Below are 26,091 nucleotides of genomic sequence, written 5' to 3'. Positions count from 1 at the left end.
TGAATTGAATTCAAACAATTCAGACACGTGGCACGTTCGGTGAATGGATCCAAAGCGAGATGGCAAACAAAAAAAATGTTGTTCAGCGATAAAGCTCACTTTTGGTTGAATGGATATGTTGATAAACAAAATTGTTGCTTTTAGAGTGATGAAAATCCATTGTTGAGACGCCGTTACAAACTCAACAAGTCACTATTTGGAGTGCTCTATGGTCAGATGGAATCGTTGGTCTATATTTCTTTAAAAATGAAGCCGGCCATAATGTTACAGTCAATGTCGAATGTTGAGTTGGGAGGATGTTGATGTGAACGACCTTTGAATCCAGCAAGAAAGCACTACAGGTCATATAAGGAAAAAACCAATATATTGAAGGAAACTTTTGGTAAGTGCGTTATCACACGTTGTGGGCCAGTAGCGTGGCCTCCAAGATCGTCCGATTTAATTTCGATGGACTAGTTTTTGTGTCGTTTATTTAGATAGCTAGAGTCGATTGACGCCTTGGAAGGAATATTCATTGTCGGAAATCATTTTAAAACATAATGACCAACCCTTACCTTTAAAAAAGCGACGTTCTTGGTCACAAGATTAATTTATATACTTTTTATTTGTTGACCCAATGACCCAATGCTATAAATGACTTAAGTTTATTTCCCAAAATATCGATAAAAAGTAGGAAATCAGGTGGTCTTTTTGAATATTCAAGATTTTTTTCTTATTTTCATTTTAATGTCAATGGAAAAAGCAGCAGTTATTTACATTAATTATTAATGCATATGGGAAATAGTTGAACATTTTCACAGTATCATCCTGACATTGTGACACAATTATCTAAGCTTGTTATACGCTTGATTTCAATTGGGTCAACTTTGTGACAACCATAATGACGTTTGCTTTAATTGACTTGTATACACTTGTAAATAAATATGTACAACATAAACCTTACAAACATAGGCGATAATTATTAGGAAAGCCAAGTAATAAATTTCTGGGTCAACTCCTACTAGGACCCGACTCTTCCTTGCGTGCTTTCCAATGCTTACACGCCAACATCAAACACACAGTCAATATTAGTGCAGCCAAGACACTTTAATAATATTGATATTTTCATAGAAAAATGACGCCTTTGACCTTGGCTGATTGTGGAAAATGTGTCTTAACGATTGCTTGCGAGCGCTGACATCGTTAAGGAGCAGAATGAGGATCTACATATGTATGCATCTATGTATGTGTGTACATTATTTTCAATATATTGATTTGTTACCCAATTGTTTAGTGACACATACATATGTAGTATAAGTACGTACTAAATACACATACATATGTACTTAAGTAGTAAATAATATTATCGCAGGCGCTGAAAGCAATAAAAAGCAATTCAGTTGCACCGAAGCTAGAATATCTCTTATAAATAAAAATTTTTCAAGGACGTTGGTTTAATTGTTCAGTTTGTATGACAGCCAAATGGCGATCTGAAGATTGTTTTTCGGAGATTGTCTCGCTGCTTCGGACAATAATTCGTGTAAAATTTTGTGCAGGTATCTCGTCAAATAAACACGTTTTCCTAATAAGGACGTGATTTTCATTTATCAGTTTGAATGCAGCTATACAGGTATTCTATAATGGTTCGATCTTAACGATTTCTTTGAAGATTAAACCGATACATTGGGCAATAATCTATGCCAAAATGTGTGAAGATATCCTACCGAAAAATATTTTCTATACAAGAACTTGATTGTGATCGAGCAGTCTATATGGGAGCTATATGCTATAGTCGCTTCAAGAAATGATCAGCTTCTTAAGGAGAAAAAGACATGTGCGAAATTTGAGATCGATATCTCGAAAACTGAGACTAGTTAGCGCATATACAGACAGACGGCTATGGCTAATTCGACCCAGTTTGTCATTATGATCATTTATATATACATTTCACTGGTTCTCCAACACGTCCCTCAGGGTGTTATTAACATGGTGGGAAACTTAATACATATATTTTGTTTAGGGAATATCAATTTTCGATTATCCAAAGTGGAAGATTACATATTACACACGCCTGTAATAAAATCATCTGTAAATACACAACAAAAACTAGTGCCCGATATATTCATTAGCGTTTCAGCTAACCGTGACCTTCGTGGCCTTAAGCCGGACTTCCTGGAAGTTGCTATGTGCTTCCATTAGAACCATCAGGCATCCGCCAAGGACCACCAGCAACGCAAAAATTCTCCGGATTTCATCATGATCGATTTTGAAAGCGCGCATATCGTTTTTCACAATTTGGCGACCTCTAACGACCAGCAACCGTCTAATAGGTGGCCCACATGCTTTGGATCGCCTAGTAGATGCTCTGTGTTTCCATTACCACAATCAATCTGCCGTTTATGGTTAGCATAAGTGTAGAAATTGCACTTTGATTGAACCATTTACAATACCGTTCTCTCAAAGTCACACGGAGCCAAATCAGGCGAGTTCGGTGGTTGCGGCACGATATTGAATGAAAATTTGGCGAAAAAAATATGTGACGGTGCATTAACCAAGAGTTGTCTGCCTACAAGTATAATTGACGTGTTGATCTTCATTTGTTGTTGTTGGTCGTCCGGTACGTGGTTCGTCGTCAGCGCGGTCTCGACTTTTTTGAATAAATCAAAAACTCTTGCTCGCGACAAACAATTATCACATGTGTCACTGACAGTCATATCAATCTAAAAAATCCACAAATGAGTTTTCGCACAAAATTTAATTAAAAAGTCTTACTGCCCACAAACATTACAAGGAAAAATATTCAAAGGGTTGAGTTTAAGTTTTTACTGCTGTTCTCAGCCTTATTAAATGTGAATTCGGTACTTGTTATTGTATTCTAATAAGACTAAATATATTTAGTGTATGAAAAGGTTGTTATATTATTAATCAAAGTATTGCTATAGTGGACTGATATTGGTAGTTCCGACAAATAAGCAGTTTCTTGAAAAGTTTTTGTTTATTTAATATTTTCTTGTTTAAATTTTTACAATGAAAAATTTTTGTTTCGTTAATTTTCGAGCACGTGTCAATTTAACACGGGAATAGTTGTAAATAAATTTTCAAGTTGCCGTTAGTAATTATAAGTTCTATAAATGGCTATCTAACTTCGATATCGAAAAATAAATGTGTATATAATTGCATAACGCGGCGTGAAAAAAATATTGATCAGTGGAAATTATTTATAGCGACGATAGAAGGACAAAGCGGCGACAATAAAAGAATAATTTATTACTATTGTAACTATTAAATCGACACGCTTAACAGCAGATTTAGTAAATACATTTTTATAGTAATTAAATACGTATTACATATATGTACATTTGTTTGTAAGCAATGTATTCAATAGATGCGTGACTTGTACAATGCGATTGGCTCTGAGCATAAAAATGGATTTTAGTAACGCTTAGGACTCAGCAGATAACGGTTAATAACCTAATGTAGTTTTGGTATAGACGCTACTTTTCATTGCAAGCAGATGTATAGATATATGAACATTTACATTAATCTGCGGCGACGATGACGTTCGACTTTAAGAGTAATTCTATGTAGAATTCTTGACAAGTAAAAAGTGTCAACAATAAGTCTAGGAGAATACGAGGGCTGCTATATATATTTCTGGCCTAATAATGAAAATAGGAATATTTATCAACGAAAATGGTTTTATTGTTTTTCAAAATATTCTCCATCAAGATTTATAGACTCTTGCATGCGCTCAAACCAATTTTCGAAGCACTTTTTCCACTCCGATTGAGACACCTCCAAAACATGGTTTTTGAATGCTTCAACAGCATCTTCTGGCGACGAAAATCGTTGACCACGCATTATTTTCTTGATGTGTGGGAATAAAACGAAGTCATTGGGTGCCAAGTAAGGGCTGTACGGCGGATGACCCATCAATTCGACGTTTTGGCCGGTCAAAAAGGCGCTGGTTTGAGCCGATGTGTGAGAGCTCGCATTGTCATGGTGCACAATGATTCGTCTTCTCTTGTTCGTTTTCCGAATTTCTCCGAAGACTTCAGGTAAACAAATGGTGGTGTACCACTCAGAATTGACCGTCCTAAGTTGCCCAAGCGGAACAGTCACCACATGACTAGTTTTGCCGAAGAAACAGGCAACCATTTGCTTCGAAGTGCTTCTTCCACGAAAAACTTTCGTTGGATTTGGCTCGTATTGGAAGACCCACACGGTCGATTGCTGTTTTGTTTCGGGCTCATACGCATAGATCCATGATTCGTCACCTGTGATGATCTTATAAACGTCTTTTGAAGCACCGCGATCGCATTTTTTCAGCATTTCTTTACACCAATCCACACGAGCCTTTTTTTGAGCGATTGTCAAATTGTGCGGGATCCAACGAGAACAAACCTTTTTTATGGCCAGGTGTTCATGCAATATCGAATGTATGCTGGTGGGAGAAATGCATAGGCATGCCTCTATCTAAAGGTATGTTACATGACGGTCTTGCATTATCAGTTCACGTACGGCATCGATGTTTTCTGGCACAACGGCTGTTTTTGGACGAACTTCACGGAATTCGTCTTTGAGCAAGCGTCGGCCACGATTGAATTCGTTGTACCAATTTTTCACAGTACTATAGGATGGTGCTTCATAACCATACAAAGATTTTAGTTCATCGATGCACTCTTCTCGTGATAATCCACGTCGAAAGTTGTGAAAAATGATCGCACGAAAATGTTCACGAGTTAATTCCATTTTTTGGCCGAGATGAATTTTTTAATTCCCTGTAAATAAAACAATTCACGATTAAATGACAAAACGTTCTGAGTGATGTTATGCTAAAAAATGTCAAACTTTCCAATGGAAATGTCAGATTGCACCTGGCAACACTTAGTGTTGCCTAGGCCAGAAAGCAGCTCTCGTAATTGCTTTCGAGATAGGCCTACTTACATATAAGAATTATTTTGCAAAAGGCAAAAAGCAAGAGACGATGTTGGGACAATTACAATAGTAATCTTTTGTTATGCCTAAAATTCGATTTATTTTGATTTCATTTACTTCACTTGTATGATAAGATGTATGACAAGATGATTCAATCGCAGTCACGTGAGTTGTAACGGACCCCTTCAATAACCGCCACCTGAAGGTATTTTTAGGTATGGAAGACAAATTCTCGGAACAATTTTGTGTCAATACGAATTCAAAGGTTCCAATCTAAAATGTTTAGAGCAATCTCGGGTGCACCATGATACATGCGTAATGAAAATATCCATACAGATCTTGGTATTCCTATGGTAAAGAAAGAAGTAGAAGATACCATAATAAAATATATATCTAAACTCCGAGTTCACCCAAACCCTTTGACTATTGCTTTGGTACATTCTTGCGAACAGCACGCCTTAAAAGAAGATATATGCCTGCGTACCCAACAGCCCAATTACTTGCTTAAGCCTGTCTAGTTTTTAAATAGATTTAAGATTTTATAATTTATTGTTAGGCTTAAAAAAAACAGATCCAATAAATAAAATAATATGGAAAAAATATACGAATTACTTAGTACACTTCCTTCTCTAATACAGCTTACGAAATGACAGGTGGCTCTCGTACTGCCTCCCTGCCAATATTTTGTAGCGAATTGAAGACTTTTACCGCTGAAGGGTATTCTTATACGCGGGGCATATGTTCTTATTGTCTAAAGCGACACACCATGTGTGGAATATTTAAAAAAATTTAAATTGAAAATTTCGATACTTAAAAATCACATACTCAAATTTTACATCAAGATCTTAAACTGTCAAATGATCGGACAGAGACAGATATAAAAGTATACAGAGCATCAATTTGTTATGTTAGAGTATTTAACAAGAGACGGTGGGTGTCGAATTAAACGAAGATTCCAAGGCCTAAACCCAAATAATAAGATCAAGTAAGTTCGTAACTCACAGTTTTTGTGGTTTGAAGCGGCAGAATCTCCTTTATCCAATTCTCTTTAAGTGTTGTTGCATACATCTTAACAACTTTTAGCTGCTATATTTGAATAAGGCTTTTGATAGGCTATGGGCTCCAAAAAATGTATGGTTTCTAAAGAGCAGTAAATATATTTCAACTTTTTTGTAAGTAGTGGATTCGAGATCATCACTTTATGTTATTCTACGAGGTTTGACAATTAAGTAATGAGACTGATTTTATTGCCGCGCTTGTGGTAAACCTGTGACCTTGAAATTCCCTTTCTCTTTTTCCGGCATCCCTCCCCTCTCCATTGATATATGTACCATCGCTCTAGTTTGTTTAGTTCGCCTGCTGCGTCAAGTTGAGTAGACGTGTGTTTGTAGTGCTCGTTACGAAAATGGAAAAACGAAATCAAGAGCAACGCGTCGCGATAAAATTTTGCGCCAGATTGGGCGAAATAGTTTCGGAAACGTACGCTAAAATTGTAAGAGTGTATGGTGATAGTGCTCTTAGTCGTGCCCAGGCTCACAATGGTTATCTCCGCGCGCCCCCCCGCCCTGAAAAAGCTCGCATGAATCGTCCACAAAGAATTCGTTCCACCGGGGAAAACCGTGAGTCAAGTCTACTATTGCCAAGTACTCGAAAGATTGCGAAAACAAGTCAACAGGGTGCACCCAGACATCGCTCGTAACTGGATCCTTCATCACGACAACGCTCTGTGCCACACCGCCCTCAGCGTGTCCCAGAATTTGGCCTCTAAAGGGATCGCCGTGTTGCAACAGCCGCCTTATTCGCCCGACATGTCATCCTGTGACTTGTTTTGTTTCCTAAAACAAAATAGGTGGTCAAAGGAACCCATTTTGAGTGGATTGCGGACATCCAGGCGGCCGTGACGAGGGTACTCGCGGAGATCCCAGTCGAAGCGTTCCAGAAATGTTACGAAGTATGGAAAATGCGCTGGAATCGCTGTATAGCTGTCCAAGGGGACTACTTTGAAGGGGATGGTAGAGTTGTGAAATAATTTTCAAATATACGGTTTTTATGGAATCAGTCTCATTACTTAATTGTCATACCTCGTTATTCAAAGCTGCAGCTAGGTTAGGTAAGGTTAGATGACTGACCGTTTAGACGGGGGATCTCACTTGGACTGTTATATACAGTCCTTTGTGTTCATTCGAACAAAACTCTTGTAGTTGATATCAGTTATTTTTTTTCCTATTTCCGCAATTTCACTAGATGTCTAATCTGAAATAGAAATAGCCGACGCAGCTGGCATCCGACAAGATATTCGATATTACTGCATGAAGTCCGATAGGACAGTGTCCAGTTAGAATACCTACAGCCATTAAAATGCCGACCTCTTACGAGGTCAAAACGACCTTACGACTGCACAGCTGTTGGTAATCGACAAGCGCTTGCTGATTTGGTCTGAGGCCCAACAGTCCATTTCGCAGATATTGAGACTGAAGTACCTGTCTTAGCAAGCTATATGTTAGAGATAAGTATTCCAAACCAGTGGTTAACATTTCAAAGCACTATTGTGCAAGTTGACTTCACACATACACTTAAGTTCTATCATTCTAATGCAAATGTGCTCAGCACGAAATTTTTATGATTATGAATACATTTTGTATTTTATGTTGTTTAAGTACAATATAGCTGCTTAGGTTTCAAGGGTCCAATATAATGATTTTAATCGTAATATATTTAAAATTAATAAAAAAGAGCACGAAATTGTCTGCTTCAGGAAATAATTCCAGTGGGTGTCTTTATTCTTGTACTTACTCTAACTGTCGCACGCAAATTTTTTCGCAAATGTTGTCTTTTTCAGCGCCTTCTATAATACAAACATTTTGGAGAACATTATAGGCTTAACTATATATTCATTTAGCCAAAGAATCACCCTTTTCGATCGCAGAAAATTTGAAGATGAGAAATTTAATATTCAATTCAACAACAAACCAATACAAAGCTGTTGTTGTTGAATGCTTTCTCAATATCGAAGTCTTTTTGGTCTTCTTAAGCAATGAGACAAGACTTTATGTGGCTGTGTCCATTGACGGTTAGACCTGCTGTGTTCTTGAAAGTCGATATCTTGGATGTATAATAATTGGATAATACTACCCCTTAAAAACCGATCAATCAGCCTTAGTAATGTTTTCAATAAGAAAGAAGAGTAGATGGGTCTAAAATCCTTGGCACATGCGATATCATATCGGCTCTCAGGATGAACGCAAACCTAACCGGCCATCCATCCATCTGCAGCTGATTTAGTAAATTTTATAAGAACATTCTCAATAACTTAAATATGTTGTGGATGTTTGAGAATTGTCAACGACTTTTCGGGCTGTAGGCAATTACGCAGCTTTTGAACGATATATGTATATTATTGGTACAAGGCTATGGAGTAAAACTTCTCATATAACTTACAATAGCACCAGGTTGAAATTGGTCTCATATTATATTATTATTATTATTATGTACCTTTCGAAAATCTTATCGTTTCCTGTTCCAATTCCAGCATAATGCCTTTTATTATAACGACTGACTGAAAATAATTGCGACAATTTATTCATACGTCTACGGGTGCTTCCCGCTTCAAGTATAATGAATCGTTATATTACACTCTCACAATTGGGTGATGGCACATACGGTACAGTGGTGTTAGCTCAACGCAAAGACACTGGCGAAAAGGTGGCTATCAAACGTATGAAACGAAAATATTACTCCTGGGAGGAGGCGATGAATTTGCGTGAAGTCAAGGTAAGACTTTTGTTAAATACTTCTTGCTTAATATGTATACGTACCTATATATACTCGTAAACATCTAATTATGTATATGAAATTCATTTTGCAGTCACTCAAGAAACTCTCTCATCCCAATATTGTTAAACTGAAGGAAGTCATACGCGAGAATGACACGTTATATTTTGTTTTTGAATACATGAAGGAGAATTTATACCAAATGATTAAAGACCGCGACACACATTTGCCAGAACCGACGCTCAAAAGTATACTGTTTCAGGTAAGTTAATTTACATATTCGTTGAAGGAGCTTAAATCGACTCAAGCTAAGCTAAGAAGTTTGATTTCCGGCTGATGGTATACATATAATCGATTTGCTTCTAAGATCATGAATCTCACAAGTTGTAGCAATTTTTTTAAACTTGTAACCAAATCCCTGAATATATGTATATGTATATTTTATGTCTTTTTGACATACAGGTACTCACAGGCTTGGCATTTATGCACCGCCATGGATTTTTCCATCGTGACTTGAAGCCGGAGAATTTACTTTGCTCAGGACCGGAGCTTATTAAAATTGCAGATTTCGGCTTAGCACGCGAGGTACGTTCGCGACCGCCATTCACGGACTATGTGTCGACAAGATGGTGAGTGCATTTTTATTTCCCAACAACAATACTATCTGATAAAATTTGACCAGAACTGACGAGGAAGCAATATATTTACACATTTAAATACAAATCTTTATTCTTATCTTCTTCCCCCTGCGGGGAGGGGGAAGAGAATATTCCCGCGGTAAGGCATGCCTGTCGTAAGAGGCGACTAAAATCCAAATGCACTATGTCTGACAAGTACAGGTCTGTTTTGAATGTCGGCATGGTCAGAGATGTCAGAAAAGTGCTATAATATTAGCTTGAAATAATATTATAGTTTTTATATAGTTTACAATTATATAACAAACATTTGTGGTTCAAGCGACAAATGTCACCAGTCATGCGTTGGGATTACTATGGACTCAAACTGGTAGTAGCCAAAAGTTACAAACGTCATACCAAAGACTTTAACATGGTACCACGGGGAGCAGTTAGCCCTTGGAGGAAACTCCAATCTGCTCATTGGGTTTGGCCCTTTGGTGAGATTCGTGGTGGCTGTGGTTTATACCTAAATGCAGGAAGGGCATTTGTCTAATGTGGAGTCGCACTGCGGCCGGGTGCCGGACCCAGAGTACGGCAGAGGTTTTAGATGGGCCTCGAACCCGACCAAAATGGATAGGGAGTCCCACCCTACCAATTGGAACCAAAGTGTAAGTGTATGTGGCGGCACTCATGCTTTGGTTCTCCCAGAGTGTAGTGTTGTGCATATACTTATGCTTTGGGGCGCTGATCAAGGCATTGATTTGATCCGCTGTGCTTCTGGACACCGTGGAGTTGAGTCTTCGTAGACAGGCATTCACGTTAAAACACATTGGAATCTGTACCTAGGCCCTTCTCCACCTGGTCTTTCCAACGGAGTGGAGGTCTTCCCCTTCTCCTCTCAGAGCTGTAAGAGTGCAAGTCAATCAGAAAATCGTTTGGGTGCCTGCATCTTTATTACCGTATTCACAACATACTACTTTTGAATCAGTTTATAACAAGGGTATAGGATTGCATAAGGTGTTATTATCCTAATAACGCCTTCTGCAATCCTATACACTTGTTATAAGCCTCAGCTAGGATGATCTTCATTGCCTTCAGCTAACAGTTTCCATGGAGTCATGACGCGTTTCTCAAAGCGGATTTTTCAGTCTCGAAAACAGAAAAAATATCAAAGTGATTCAAACTTTTTCTGCCTGCAATTTCGGTCTATTACCGCGAATTACTTCATGTAGATGATTCAAAACAATCAAGTAGTGATTGACCAGTTGCCCCATGCATCACTCTGATTTTTGACTGACTTTAACGTGGTTTTTTAAGTTTCGCCTCAGTTTTGTACCGCCATTCGCTAGATTGTTGAACAGTTACGATGTCACATTCATAAACCCACGTCACGTGGGTCTTCTGTTACATTGCAAAGTATTTTTTCTGTGACCTCTACTCAATGTCCTTTTCAAAAAGATTCAGATCTTTTGGTATGAGTCTAGCATTTGCACGCTTCACCCAAAATTTATCCAAAGCATTAAATGAAATGTAATGTGTCGATTCATAAAAGATTTGAGGCCCTTTGTTATCCATGATTTCAATATGACGATATTCAAGCACTGTTTCCTTAACTTTTTCGATGTTATCGTCATGAACAGTCTCGCATGTGCAAGTTTTCGTTGACTCACGACCTTCACTGAGTGCTTTGTACCACTTAAACACTTACCTTCGTGTTAAAAAAGACGTATTCAAACTTGATCAGATTAGTATTTGCAATTATAGCAATCTACAATATTCTTGTACTTTAAAGGTATCGAGCGCCAGAGGTACTGCTGCATTCCACAAACTATGGCAGTTCCATAGATTTATGGGCAATGGGTTGCATCATGGCGGAGCTCTACACATTTCGGCCACTCTTTCCGGGCAGCAGTGAAGTGGATCAGCTGTTTAAGATTTGTTCTGTTTTAGGAACGCCAGAGAAGGTATGCATATGTAATATTTCAATGACAGTGGAGTCATAACTATCTTATATTACCAGGGAGAATGGCCCGAAGGCTATAGACTCGCTGCTACGATACACTTTCGTTATCCGGAATGCATCAAGGTGCCGCTCAATACGATTGTGACACGTTGCAGTCAGGCGGGCTTGGATTTGTTAGAGGACATGCTACACTATGATCCTGATAAGCGACCCACGGCGCAGCAGAGCCTTAAATATGCCTACTTTCATGCGCTGAAACGTATCTCACCCACTGCGGCGGCGAAAGCCAACGTCAAACTTACGGCCAAATATGCGGCAGCGGCCCCTGCTGCCAATATAAATGCAACAACCAATGCGAATGTGAATACGAATGTCAATGGGAGAAATGCGGGGCAATTGCCGAATTTATCGAATAATGTGCTTCCGGTGCAGGAGAAACTACAAGCGGTTACCGAGCTGCTGCAGCAAGGTAATCGGCAGCATAACAATAGCAATACCATTAATGCCAATAATGCCGTAAATGCAACGTTGAACAACAACAACAATCGCGGGTACAACAATATGTATGCGAGACGTGCAATAATTCCATTGGCACAAAACCCTAACCAAATGCAAGCGCCCAAAATCAGTTTCCTGTCAATAAATGGTGCTGATGCGACACGCTCCACAATGCCGGTACAAATGACAGCTGTAAATGCGCAACAAAACTCGCACACAAACAACGGCATGCCGGCGAATGCTATCAACAATGCCGCAAATCGGCAATTCCGTGAACAACTTGAAGATAATCTCTCGATAAAGAGCGGTTCCATACGCTACAATACAATACTCGCGCCCTCCAGTCACATATATCTGAACGGTGGCGGTGAAGCTGCGCTCCACAAGCGTTCACAGGAGAACCTCGCATTCACCGAGTCCATAAACGATATCTACTTGAATCGCAACACCGGTCAGTTGCAGCCGCCACAACCGCCAAATGTTTCTTTCAATAACAGCGCTAACCCTGTAGGAAATATTAAAGCCGGTGTCATCTATTTGGCGAATGGCCATCGAAATTATGCACTCTTTGAGACCGCCACGAAGAATGCTAAAAATTCGGCGAAAATTAATAATTATTACCTGCAGACACGTCCAAGCTTATTGAACCTCGATGCAGTTGGTAAGGATGCGAAGGTCTATAACATGTTCTCCAAGGTGGTGCCCAAACAAGCGCCACCAAGCAATCTAATTATGCGTAATACATTCGAGCCGAACGGAGACAGCAATGATTACACAAAAAATAATGAGCAAACCGTGGAGAAACCACTTTTCGAGCGTCTCGGTGGCGAGAAAAAGTCGACCTTGCCGAACGGTCGAAATACGGAGCTCAGTAAGGACGATGAACTCGATCTTATATTAGGGTAAGTGTATAGTTTTATCTTATGTAAAGACATTTCTTAATAGAAATTTTGCAATTTGATAGATACCAATAAGAAAGAACTCTCTAGGTTTCTGTATTCAGCAATCCAACTAAGTCTTACACTCATGCCATACTATAAACTACATTTTAACGTAGACGTAACGAGAACCATAAGCACCAGACCACTGGAGGCCATACTTAGGACATCATTAGGCCTTAAGCTCACGAGTAGTAACCAATTAAAAACCTGATTTCTTCCAATTCATCTGCCCAATATATCTGAAGTTTTTGCGTTGGCAGTCCTGGAAGATATCCCGTCCTAACCGGCTAAAAAGTATTCTTTGCCAAAAATAATATTTCAGCGTCTCTTCATGTTCTGCGAATGCTCTGCATTTTAATTCTAATTTGCATTGCAATTTTCTGAAGATGGCATCTTAAGTGCAGTGACCTCCTAGTAATGACACCTATAATGTTACTAAGTTCACTACTCTAGAAGTAAAGGCTTTTTGGCTTTTCAAAGTTTGAAATAACACCCAATGATTTGCAGATATGCCTCCACAGTTAATTATTTATTATCCATAACGATGGGTTTAGCTGTGTTTAGACCAGAGTAACCATCCCAGTAAATGGCGAAGTACGTATCAGTGATATTGAATTGTACACTCTTCCCTATTTAGTTTTACAGCTCGAATTATTTTCTCCAAGATCATATTGAAGAAGTCGCACGAAAGAGAGTCACCTTGCCTGAAATCTCGTTTGATATCAAACGGCTCAGAGAGACATAAAGGCAGCTTTTTTTTATGCTGTCAAACGCAGCTTTGAAATCGACGAAGAGGTGGTATCGATCCTTTTTTCAAGGGTCTTTTCCACGATTTCGGCCATGGTGAAAACCTGGTCAGTTGTTGATGAGGTCCAATTTGTTTGCTGGCGGTGGGATTTAATCTTTCACACAATACGCGATCGAATCTTATATGCGATGTTGAGGAGACTTATCCCACGGTTGTTGGCGGGAATTTTGTGGATTGGGCAGGGCACAGTTAAATTCCAATAGTCGGACATGCTTTCGTCCATATTCTACAAAGAAGCTGATGCATGCTCCTTATCAGTTATTCGCCGCCGTATTTAAATAGCTCGGCCGGCAATCCATCGGCCCCCGTCGTATTGTTGGTCTTCAGACGGGTAATTGCTATTCAAAATTCCTCATGGTCGGGCAATAAAACGTGTGCTCCATTTTCATTGATTGGCGCATCGGGTTCACCTTCTCCTGTCGTTATACTTTCAGCAGGCTGGAAAAGTGTTCCCTCCATAATTTTAGAATGCCTTGGGCATAAGTCAATAGATCATCATCGTACCAGCTGTTCTTTTGCCTTTTCCTATAATTAATGATTTCATTTGCAGCTATACGTATGGAGCTTAAATTTCTATATTTTAGAAGCACAAAATCCAAACAAAAAAGGTCGATGGAAATTAATGTCCGCGTTGGAAGTCTTGGCATATACAGATTTTAACCGGGTGGCATCAAAGAGAGGCGGCTTTACCTGCTAAGCAGAATTCATACAATATTTATTTTTCAAGTACTTCGAAAAAGATATCCAAAACGTACCGAAAAGAGCTCCCTTTCTGTAATTAATTAAGGCTGTTACATAAATAGCTAATCAATACTTATCTCGATCTTCCAACTTTCGGTTTTTTATCCTCTGAACATACTATATTCAGGTTGCAAGAAGTTTGTTGCTTAAGTCTTTTGTACATCGATCTCGAAGTAGATGGCGATTAAGACGTACAGATTATTGTATATTAGGAAATATAAGAGGAAAAGTAAAAAAAAAATAAATAGATAATAAAAATTTATTAAAAACGCCTAACATTTTGAAAGTAGAATGAAATTAGCTAATCACAATAAATATTTTTAGAAGATGATTGTTATAATTTCTGTTTTCGGATTTTATCGATTATAATAAATATTAACAATTTGGTTATAAACTGATTAATTTCTGATAAAATTAAATTCAGTTTATTGCTATAATATATATTATATATTCAAGACATATATGGAGTATCGGTTAAAGAAAAAATTAAAATCAAAATAAGCTTGACCTGTTAAGCTCACTTGAAAAACCCGAAGGTCTGGCTCCCTCACTGATTAACCGAACAATATTAGGTAACAAATTAAGTATTAAAAACCGTCTTTACTTCTATATTTATATACTAGCAGTTATTAACTTATTAGAATCACAATTAATTTTATGTTAAATTTATATTTTTAACAGTTCGAAAATCAAAACATCAGCCAAACGTCAACGTCAACGCAATGGAAAAGCAAATATTTTGCTTGAAGATCTCTTCGGGCACCTATCGCTCGATTCGGATAGCGAAACAACAAAGTATCCAAATACAGTTCCATTAACGACGCAACAACAACAAACATTAGCGGAACGTAACTCCAATTTGCCAAATGGTTATTCCAATGAGACTTCATTGACGGAGAAGAGTAAGATGTACATACCTAGTAGCATTGAAGTAAATAACGGTAGTTATGCTGACTCGCTGTCGACAAATGCGTAAGTAAGCCATAAACTACCATATTACACTTTTTGCAGATCTGCGGAAATCGAAAAATATAACTAATTTGAAGATTTTTGAAATTTGTGGACAGTTTGAGTCTGGCATTGAGCGGTATAATTTCAAATTAATTATATTATATAAAAAAAGGGTTAATTAATATTCTAAAAAGTATAAGTATTACATATTTACTTTACCAAGTTGATCTGATAAGAATTCAGCTCCATTTTTTGTATGGAGTGAGCAATCATCGTTCAGGGAGAATTCAGAATATGTTCTATGTGGTATTTTGACTGCATTTGAATCCATGGTCTGCCAATATGATACCTGCACCATGTTAACTTCTCTGACAAGGGTTTTCGGGGCACCTAGCCATAGCTCCTGAAATGCTGACCGTTGGATGCTTAGGCGCCCTTGCTGCCGTTGTCTACCTATGAGTCTTGTATCGGAAGTCCTTTTCGCTGGGTCATCATCTTCCCTGCGAACGGCATGGCCTATTCATAGCTCACGCGGATGGCTACAAGGACCTTGTGGACAACAATTCTATCGATTGCTTTAAGTTCTTTCTCCTATCAGTTCGTCACCGCCCAAGTCTTCTTTGTGGGCTTATTTTTCTTGGTTGGAAAAGGTTGCTGTTGTTAAGGAATACGATGTCAATATTATATGCGTATCCCAGTAACATTATACTTTTAGAGTAGGCAATACCACTGTGGTTAATATTAGTCGCGCGTACGACTTTCTCCAGCAATATATTGAAAAAAAGCAAACCTGTGTAAAACCTCGTCTGGTATCGATCGGGTCGGAGAAAACTTTCCCGATTGTGACAAAGCTGATGACTTTGTTTAACGTCAAGGATATCAAATTTAGACATGTCGTCAAATACGCATCTCCCGACAGTTTTGTCGAAAGTGGCTTTGAAATTGACAAAAAGGTAATGTGTATCAATCTGTCGATGGTCTTCTGCAGGACTTGGCATATTGAGAAAATCTGTTTAACGGTGGAATTGACTGGTATAAAAGCACACCCAGTAAGTTTATTTACAATGGGCTTAAGACTTCCCCACAATACTATGAGAAAAACTTTATATGCATTATTGAGAATCTGATCAGACCGTCAGCTAAACCAAAGATGTATGCTTTTGTGTAGATTATCACAATAATTTACTGGATTTAGCAAGATTTTGCCATTTCTCAAAAATGACACTTGTTAATTCTACCCGGAAGGATCTACACCTATTTACTCTATACTATTCAGAATCTAGGTACACTCCAAGAGCGTGTTGCTTATATTCAGAAGACCTTTCTGATGAGGGTGATCCATTTCGAGGTTCCTTAATCTTTTAAAGAAAATGCACAGAAACTTCAAATTTAATAAAGAATGTTTATTATCATTCGAAAGAACATTCCTTGGCATTTAGCTTCAATTTTAGGCATCAAATAGTCGGTTACCATGGCGTTATAACGGTCGCTAATGACGTTTACGTTCTCACCGGCATCATTCTTGAAGAAATATGAACCGATGATTCCACCGGACCACAAACCACACCAAACCGTTTTTTTCTGGTTGACATTGCAGCTCCTGGATCTCTTCATGATACTCTTCGGCCCAAATGTGGCAATTTTGGTTGTTTACGTAAAGGGTTTGTCCGGAAAGTAATAAAACTGAGTCGATTTAAAAAAAAATTATTGAACCAATCGTTACAATTCTTTAAAAACTTTCAAAATAGACTCCTTCTGCGTCGATACAGCGCTGCCAGCGCGATTTCCAAGCATTGAAGTCGTCCTGGAAGCTATTCTGTGGAATAGCTTTTAGAGCCGAGGTGTATGCTGCTTGGATCCCCTCTTTCATCTCAAAATGCTTGCCTTTCATCGGCTGTTTCAGACAAGGAAACAAAAAACTAGACTGGGGATCACATCTTTGTTGTTGGGCGGCTCCAGAAGCGTTGGGATACTGGCCTTGGTTAGGTAGCTGTTCACAAGAAAAGCGAAGTGAGCCGGGCCGTTGTCGTGGTGCAACTTCCAATCAGCTGCGATGTCTTGTCGGACCCATTCGACCCTTCATTTTAGTCTCTTGAGGACTTCAACGTAAAACTTAGCGTTGACGGTCTGTCCAGGAAGAAAAAATTCATGGTAGACGATGCCTTTGATGTCAAAAAAGACAATGAGCATCGTTTTTGGATTGGATTTGTTCATTCATCAGCGACCTCTTCCCGGACCTCCAAAAATGCCTGGTACCACCGAAAGACACCACTTCTTGCTAAAGCAACATCTGACAAGCCTGCTTAATCATCTCAAACGTCTCTGTCGAAGATTTACCGATTTTCACACAGAATTTAATCATCTACCTCTCTGCTCTAACGAACGCTGAATTTTCGGCTTGTACCACTCACAGAATCATGTCACGCGAAAATGTTTGTCCTGACTCCCCAGGTGCTTGGAGACAACTGACCGCTCGTTGGTTAGCTAGGAACGCCCTCTACCAAATCCAGTCGACGCGCGCACGCTCCGAAGTACACTCGCCGCAGAAGAAAGTCCTATTACTTTCCGGACAAACCCTGTAGCTATAGAGCCAGAAATTGACCTCAAAATTTGGCTAGAAAACGTCTTAGAAGTTTCCAAGAGCCCACAGAGTGAAGCGATAACGCTTCGGTAACGGGGAACTACCCTGGTCTCTCACGTCTTAACGTCTTAGAAGTTTCCAAGAGCCCACAGAGCGAAGCGATAACGCTTCGGTAGCTGGGAACTACCCTGGCCTTTCACCATAAGTTCGGCAGCTTTTATAAATTGCTTTAATTTTTTAACGGTTCATAAAATTGAATAGAATAGAAGCAGAAGTATATTTAAGGTTTACCGATGGTAAAAACCTTCATCACATTGTCGTCATTAGTGTGTGCCCTCTAATAGTCATCTAGGTTATTCTCATAAGCGCTTGTTAGTCAACATTATTTGATCCTATAGTTTTCTTGTTTGTTGTGTCCGAATTCGTACGTAACATTTTGTCTCTTATGTGTATTTACAATTATTTCTTTATGTATTATGCATTGCTTAAAGCTTTATTTAAAATAATAATATTTAAATATTAAAATGTGTATTTTATAAAACAGTTCTAGTATATCTAAGGATTCACTTGACCCGCCCACAGATGATGAGTGCCAATTTTGGCCCATTAGGTAAAAAACTAGACCTTGCTTATATAAATGATATTTCAAAATAATGTAATGTAGAGTAATCTGTAGTTAACGGCATTTATTTATTAATTAGGTAGTGGACAGTAGTTAATTAATCTAAAAAATAAAAACTTAAAATTAGCATACAAAACCACACGAAGTGTATTGGACAGATATTCGCGTATATTCCGGTATATCGAAATGGGCTGTATTTCAGATGTGTCACTGGTCGCTGATTCCACGATTTACGATATAGCATATACTATCCACTTTCAACTCATCACAATCGAAAATTCTACCTAATTTGAATTAAAGTGGTAAAGTGTTAAATTTGTGTTATGCCTTCTGCTTGCAATTGGCTGTTGTAGAACTTGTGTACGCCCCAAATTTGTATTGTTTGCTACACCTTAGCGAAATTAAGTAGTTAGATTTCTGTGTTCCATAGGCGTAATCTCGTGTCACACAACAGTAGTTACTCATTGTATTTGTTTGTATGTAGCTATGAACTCATTTGCTTTATGTAGTTTGTTTCAGTATCTTGTGCATCTTTCCCCCATTTCGCACAAAACATATCTTCAGTTCAAATAATAAAAAAAATTTTCTTCACATATATTGAATCTCAACAGACAAAAATGAGCAGTTTTACTGAAATTATTTTTTCAGAGTTGATCCACAGTCCGTTGAGCAGACAAAAGCAAAAATGCAACCATGGGACGGTACGAATAAGACAGAAGATGAGAAATTGACGGCGTGGATGGTTGCGGAAAATGGTAGGTCCATCCTAAAACAAATTTTATGTAATTAAAATAGAACTATTCAGATTTTATAGCAATTAACGGTTTGAAATCTAGAAAACTATCAGTTATATTGTGAAGTGGACCAGCAATAATGCATACTAATAGTTAAGTTAGGTTTTAAAAAACGGTGCCGATTCTCAAAATATTATTTTAACCCCATCGCAAATGAGTTCGAGTGCACACAGATATGAATTGGTGATAAGAATATATCTAATGTGCTATCTATATCGATAATATTTTAATTAAGCAGCAGACATATACATATATGTATTTAGCGAAATGAGAAGAGACAATTATAATTAGAGAGTTAAGTGAATCACATTCCAAAAAATTCCCTGAAAGCTATAGCTGCTTAACAATATACCACCATGCATATCGAATACCTTGCTTGAGGGCCGAATTTTCTTCACTAAGAAATAAGTAATATCAATCTAGTTGTATAAGTTCAATATGTAAACATTAAGGAGTAAAAAAGCAAGGATGAACCTCTCAAGTACTTATGTATGTACAAGATTGTCAGGAAAGTAATAGGACTGATTTTCTTCCCTCGCGACTGTACTTCGGAATGTGCGCGCGCCGACTGGATTCGGTAGAGGGCCTTCCTAGCTAACGAACGAGCGTCTGGTCAGTTGTCTCCGAGCACCTGGAGAGTCAGGACAAACGTTTTCGAGCGACGTGCTTCTGTGAGTGGTGCAAGCCGAAAATGCAGCGTTCGTTAGAACAGAGGTAGGCGATTAAACTCCTTGTGAAAATCGGCAAATCTTTGACAGAGACGTTTGATATGACCAAGCAGGCTTGCCCATATGTTGCTTTAGCAAGAAGTGGTGCCTTTCAGTGGCACCAGGCCTTTTTGGAGGACCGAAAGAGGTCGTTGATGAAGACGGTGCTGGGAGACCTGCGAATTCGACAAACATCGGCAATGTAACGCGTGTGCGCAAAGTTTTGAACTCAGACCGTTGAATAAGTATTCGTTTAATTGTCCAGATGTTATATTTTAAATTTATTAAAATCTGTGGTTCACTACGTTCTTACGGAACACTTAAACATGTGCAAGGTATGCGCGAAGATTGTCCAGAAAATGCTCACTGACGACCAGAAATTGCGGCGAGTGAAAGTGTGCCAAGAAAATTTAAACATGTGTGAAAGTTACCCTCAATTTTTGAATAATGTAATCACAGGTGACGAGTGATGGATTTTTGAGGATGATTCCAAGGCAAAGGGGCAATCTTCATTTTTTTTAGACGACAGAGGAGATCCGAGCGGCCTGTAACTCGACTCTCAAGGCTATTCCGGAGAATGCCTTCCGTTACGCCTTCAATGCTTGGAAATCGCACTGGCAGCGTCGCATCGACGCAGAAGAAGCCTATTTTGAAACTTTTTAAAGAATTGTAACGATTGGTTCAATAAATTTTTCTAAATCGACTCAGTCATATTACTTTCCGGACAAACCCTGTATATATAATACATTTTAGTCGGAGTAAGCATTAAAAGTACTTTAACCATTAATCTAGTACTTTGAACAGCGAAGCTCCTAGATATCGAAGACGAGTTCTAGATAATGTTGAACAGTAGCGAAGGAAGTCCAGCGCCAATCTTCTGCCAACTTCAATGCACTTTCTCCATGTATCGCCGTGTCAGTCATTTGTGACCTGTTATTAGGCCAACAACCGTTGATAATCCCATCAGCTCACTTTTGGCATTTTCCTAGAATTCTTTGTAGTCTAGAATAGCGCCAGTTGCTTTCCGTTAACCCCTACATATATTGCTTCCCTGATTTTAAGGACATATTCTGACTGTTTACGTATACTATACATTGATATTCTTTATGTTAAGATCTGCTATGCCCGAAGTTCCTTGTGGTTAATTCACTTAACGCAGAGGTGGAAGGTTGAATAACTTTTCTTGTTCAGCTATTACAGCGGGTTTTGGCGCTCCTTTTAAGCAGAGAACAACGAGCTGTACCGCTCCGACCATTTTCTGTATGGGATTTTGCTAATAGTGGTTCAAAGTAGAATAAAGAAAATAAAGGCTATCCGCAGCGCTAACACCAAACCACTCTGCCTAAGATTTTGTAAGGAGGCAACCATTAGACTTTAAGTGACAAACTAGGTGAAGATCTTACGAATACCCGGTCATAAAGGGTGATTTTTTTAAGAGCTTGATAACTTTTTAAAAAAAAAAACGCATCAAATTTGCAAAATCTCATCGGTTCTTTATTTGAAACGTTAGATTGGTTCATGACATTTACTTTTGAAGATAATTTCATTTAAATGTTGACCGCGGCTGCGTCTTAGGTGGTCCATTCGGAAAGTCCAATTTTGGGCAACTTTTTCGAGCATTTCGGCCGGAATAGCCCGAATTTCTTCGGAAATGTTGTCTTCCAAAGCTGGAATAGTTGCTAGCTTATTTCTGTAGACTTTAGACTTGACGTAGCCCCACAAAAAAATAGTCTAAAGGCGTTAAATCGCATGATCTTGGTGGCCAACTTACGGGTCCATTTCTTGAGATGAATTGTTGTCCGAAGTTTTCCCTCAAAATGGCCATAGAATCGCGAGCTGTGTGGCATGTAGCGCCATCTTGTTGAAACCACATGTCAACCAAGTTCAGTTCTTCCATTTTTGGCAACAAAAAGTTTGTTAGCATCGAACGATAGCGATCGCCATTCACCGTAACGTTGCGTCCAACAGCATCTTTGAAAAAATACGGTCCAATGATTCCACCAGCGTACAAACCACACCAAACAGTGCATTTTTCGGGATGCATGGGCAGTTCTTGAACGGCTTCTGGTTGCTCTTCACCCCAAATGCGGCAATTTTGCTTATTTACGTAGCCATTCAACCAGAAATGAGCCTCATCGCTGAACAAAACACGCGCGCGAAACACATTTCGAACCGAACACTGATTTTGGTAATAAAATTCAATGATTTGCAAGCGTTGCTCGTTAGTAAGTCTATTCATGATGAAATGTCAAAGCATACTGAGCATCTTTCTCTTTGACACCATGTCAGAAATCCCACGTGATCTGTCAAATACTAATGCATGAAAATCCTAACCTCAAAAAAATCACCCGTTATAAGATTAGATGGAAATGAAAAGGCAGAAGGTTTGGCCCGTAGCTGTTGGACCACAATTCCCTTTAGATCTTTCAAGGTTTGTTTTAAGCAAATAGAACACTTCAAATGTTGGCGCACTGACAACACAGTCCATACCATAAAGGTATTTTTAGGTAGTGGAAAAAATTATACATTTCTTTAAATCCACTAAGTTGCTGAACAGGGCTTAATTGGTTACTGCTTCCACCGGTTGGTAATGAATCGAAAACCTTCGAAACTGTAGTGTGCTATTCAGTAATGACACCATCCAGGTCATCTGGACAGCATGAACTTGCCAGCGCAGCTGTAATCCTTGATAAGTTGAACTATGTCAATATCGCCGTATATCTCGTACAGCTCATCGTTCCATTGACTGCGGTATTCACGTTGCCAATGCGCAAAGGATAATAAATCTTCCGCAGGAACTTTCTCTCGGAAGCTTGTAACACCGTTTGAGCATATGTTGTCATTGTTCAATCATCTGCACCATTTAGCAGGACGTGGATGATGAGTGACTTGTAGAATTTGGTCTTTGTTCAATAGCTTGAAGAAGTCACAGTCTCTTGGTATTGAACGATTCGGAGAGGTCCTTCGCGATCCTGACGCCTGGTGTCGAAGGCGACTTTAAAATCAATGAAGAGGTGGTGTGTACCGATCTTCTTTTCATGGGTAATTTGTAGATTTTCCAGGTCTAAAGTTTGTTAACGTTGAGCTTCAGTCTTTCACACACTACGTTCGATAAGGAAGCGTATCCCACGATAATTGGCACAGATTGTGGAGTCCCCCTTTTGTGAATTGGAAGAGCACACTTAGGCTCCCATCGTCTGGCATGCTTTCATCCGAATATATCGTAGAAAGAAGCTGATGCATTTACTTTGTTAGATCTTCGCCGTCCTATTTGAATAGCTCGGCCGAGTATCCATCGGCCACTGCCGCTTTGTTGTTCACCTGGTCGGTAATTGCTATTGGAACCTCATCATAGTCAGGCAATGGAACATATACTCCATCGTCATCGCTTGGGGAATCGGGTTCGCCATCTCCAGACATTAGTTACACTTTCTTTGCAGTTCAGCAGGCTGGAGAAATGTTACCTCTTCGGTATGCTCAAAGAGCATGTGTACAAGTCGATTAGAAAATCGCTTCGCTGTCGGTTGTGATAGCAACTTGTTGACGGGCATGCTTTGCCTCTTCGCCGGCGCTTTTAAATACAATATTTCATAAACCTTTAATATCTACTCTCACATCGGTTCCATTTCGCATGAACACAGTCTTCTTCAAATGTTGGTGTTATGTACATTTAAAAAATCTGAATCATTAAATATTATATGGAAATTCAAATAAGTATGTATGTACATATATATATTTTTTCTGTTTTTCTAGGCTCTTTGCTTGAGAAGAAAATTCTAAATGGACTCAGCGATAAAAACAGTTCCGAATGGAACACAGCGTACCTTAACTACTAATCATGAACAAAAGCGAGTAGAATAACTAATAATCAATAATCTTAAAAAGTGGAAGGAAGGAAGCAACGCAGTGGCCGGAAGGTGGCGAAAAGTTGTGTGAGCTGAATCATCATACAAAAGTTTGTGCTGTGATAAACTAAATGAACATTCTAAAATTCAATAAACAAATTAAAAATTCAAAAGCACATAAATAAGTATTTTTCTAAATACATAAGCAAAAGCAAATGTGTGTGAGACACTATTTAAATATAAAATAAATTGTACAATACAAAATAAACTAAATACTAGCGTTACATTTGTACAAACTTACACAAGAATCGCATAATTCATGGAAAAAATGTTAATGCAAATGAATTTCTGTACGCAAACAACAATAACAATAATTATATGTATGTATGTATTTGTAAATGTGTACTTAATTTTATTTCAAAAACTTTAAAATAATAAAAAATACTACAAAACTGTACAACAACACACGTGTGTGCGACTTCTGCTTTGTTTTACGAACATATAGTGTATTTATGCATGTAAGTTGAAAGTAGAGCAATGTACCGCTTGCGAGAAAGGCTCAAAAGCTAATATGTAGATATGTATAATCTCCTAATTCTCATTTTTATTATCATTACATTGTCTATTCGTCGTCGCTGCGTTGAAATGTGATATCATTAAGCCAGTTCAACAGTTTTACTTTGACTTTTAAAACCAAATTCAAACGGCAATTGTTGTGTGTACTTGTACAACAACCAGCTGATTACCAAGTGACCAATAGAGTCGCCGCAGCGCAGCTAACTCTTGACAGTTACCAGCTGACTGACTTTCGGATTGTCAACGAATTTGATATCCCTCCACGATACTGTGCTGCGAGGCATTTCCTTACAGTTAGTATGTGTTTATAGATGTCATATTTGCTTACGGTATACTGCAATACGCACAGTAAAAATAAAATTACTTAGACTAAAATATATATACATTATATACATATATGTATATATATAATATATTTTATTGTGTGTATTTTAGTAGACAGCGTTACACATAATTTTGTTCGTAAAATTACATAATTAGTAAATTTATATACTAATATACATGGTGACAAAAAAGTATCCGGAAAGTATAAATAAAACGCAAAATATTTAATTATTCATCAATATACTTATTTGTATTTTGTCACCTTCAAAGCTTCTTCAGCGATTTTTTTATACTCTCGCAACAAAGTTGCTAAGGAGAGTATTATAGTTTTGTTCACATAACGGTTGTTTGTAAGTCCTAAAACTAAAAGAGTCAGATATAGGGTTATATATACCAAAGTGATCAGGGTGACGAGTAGAGTTGAAATCCGGATGTCTGTCTGTCCGTCCGTGCAAGCTGTAACTTGAGTAAAAATTTAGATATCACGATGAAACTTGGTACACGTATTTCTTGGCTCCATAAGAAGGTTAAGTTCGAAGATGGGCAAAATCAGCCCACTGCCACGCCCACAAAATGGCGAAAACCGAAAACCTATAAAGTGTCATAACTAAGCCATAAATAAAGATATTAAAGTGAAATTTGGCACAAAGGATCGCATTAGGGAGGGGCATTTTTGGACGTAATTTTTTTTGGAAAAGTGGGCGTGGCCCCGCCCCCTACTAAGTTTTTTGTACATATCTCGGAAACTACTATAGCTATGTCAACCAAACTCTATAGAGTCGTTTCCTTCAGGCATTTCCATATACAGTTCAAAAATGGAAGAAATCGGATAATAACCTCCCATACAAAGGTTATGTTGAAAATCACTAAAAGTGCGTTAACCGACTAACAAAAAACGCCAGAAACACTAAATTTTACGGAAGAAATGGCAGAAGGAAGCTGCACCCAGGCTTTTTTAAAAATTGAAAATGGGCGTGGCGTCGCCCACTTATGGACCAAAAACCATATCTCAGGAACTACTCGACCGATTTCAATGAAATTCGGTATATAATATTTTCTTAACACCTTGATGACATGTACGAAATATGGGTGAAATCGGTTCACAACCACGCCTTCTTCCAATATAACGCTATTTTGAATTCCATCTGATGCCTTCTCTGTATAATATATACATTAGGAACCAATGACGATAGCGGAATAAAAATACAAATACTGCTGAGGTATCCCTTGTGGAAACGATTTTTCGTGATCGAAACACTTTTCATAAGCACTTTTTGGGCTGGCTTTCAACTTCTTCAGCGAATTTTTTCTTTATCTCTTTGATCAACTGAAAACGATTTCCACGAGACGTCAATTTCAGTTTAGTGAACAAGAAACATTCACACGAAGCCAAATCTGATGCGTTTTTGGCTTTAAATTCGGTAATCGTACTCTT

General features: G+C 38.4%; 1 protein-coding gene across 8 annotated transcripts in view; it reads left to right on the top strand.

Annotated features, from left to right (window-relative positions):
- Positions 1-24,231, top strand: part of LOC105221797 (probable serine/threonine-protein kinase DDB_G0268078) — a 34,146-nt gene extending 9,915 nt beyond the window's left edge. For 5 of the 8 annotated variants that reach the window (XM_049459213.1, XM_049459223.1, XM_049459209.1 and 2 more), the window contains 9 exons: positions 8,447-8,688; positions 8,783-8,950; positions 9,151-9,317; positions 11,098-11,269; positions 11,326-12,668; positions 14,938-15,228; positions 18,333-18,398; positions 19,059-19,165; positions 23,665-24,230. In XM_049459213.1, coding sequence (XP_049315170.1) covers positions 8,533-8,688; positions 8,783-8,950; positions 9,151-9,317; positions 11,098-11,269; positions 11,326-12,668; positions 14,938-15,228; positions 18,333-18,398; positions 19,059-19,165; positions 23,665-23,747 — 2,553 coding nt within the window. In that variant the 5' untranslated portion in view covers positions 8,447-8,532 and the 3' untranslated portion in view covers positions 23,748-24,230. Of the gene's footprint in view, positions 1-8,446; positions 8,689-8,782; positions 8,951-9,150; positions 9,318-11,097; positions 11,270-11,325; positions 12,669-14,937; positions 15,229-18,332; positions 18,399-18,489; positions 18,713-19,058; positions 19,166-23,664 lie in introns of all 8 variants that reach the window. The other 3 variants (XR_007423074.1, XM_049459230.1, XM_049459237.1) reach the window with 3 other exon arrangements.
- Positions 24,232-26,091: the final 1,860 nt, after the last annotated feature.

The sequence above is a fragment of the Bactrocera dorsalis genome, chromosome 1, assembly GCF_023373825.1.
Source record: "Bactrocera dorsalis isolate Fly_Bdor chromosome 1, ASM2337382v1, whole genome shotgun sequence".
NCBI classification, from domain to species: domain Eukaryota; kingdom Metazoa; phylum Arthropoda; class Insecta; order Diptera; family Tephritidae; genus Bactrocera; species Bactrocera dorsalis.
Note: the sequence above shows the minus strand (reverse complement) of the source record. Positions and strands in the feature narration are given on the sequence as shown.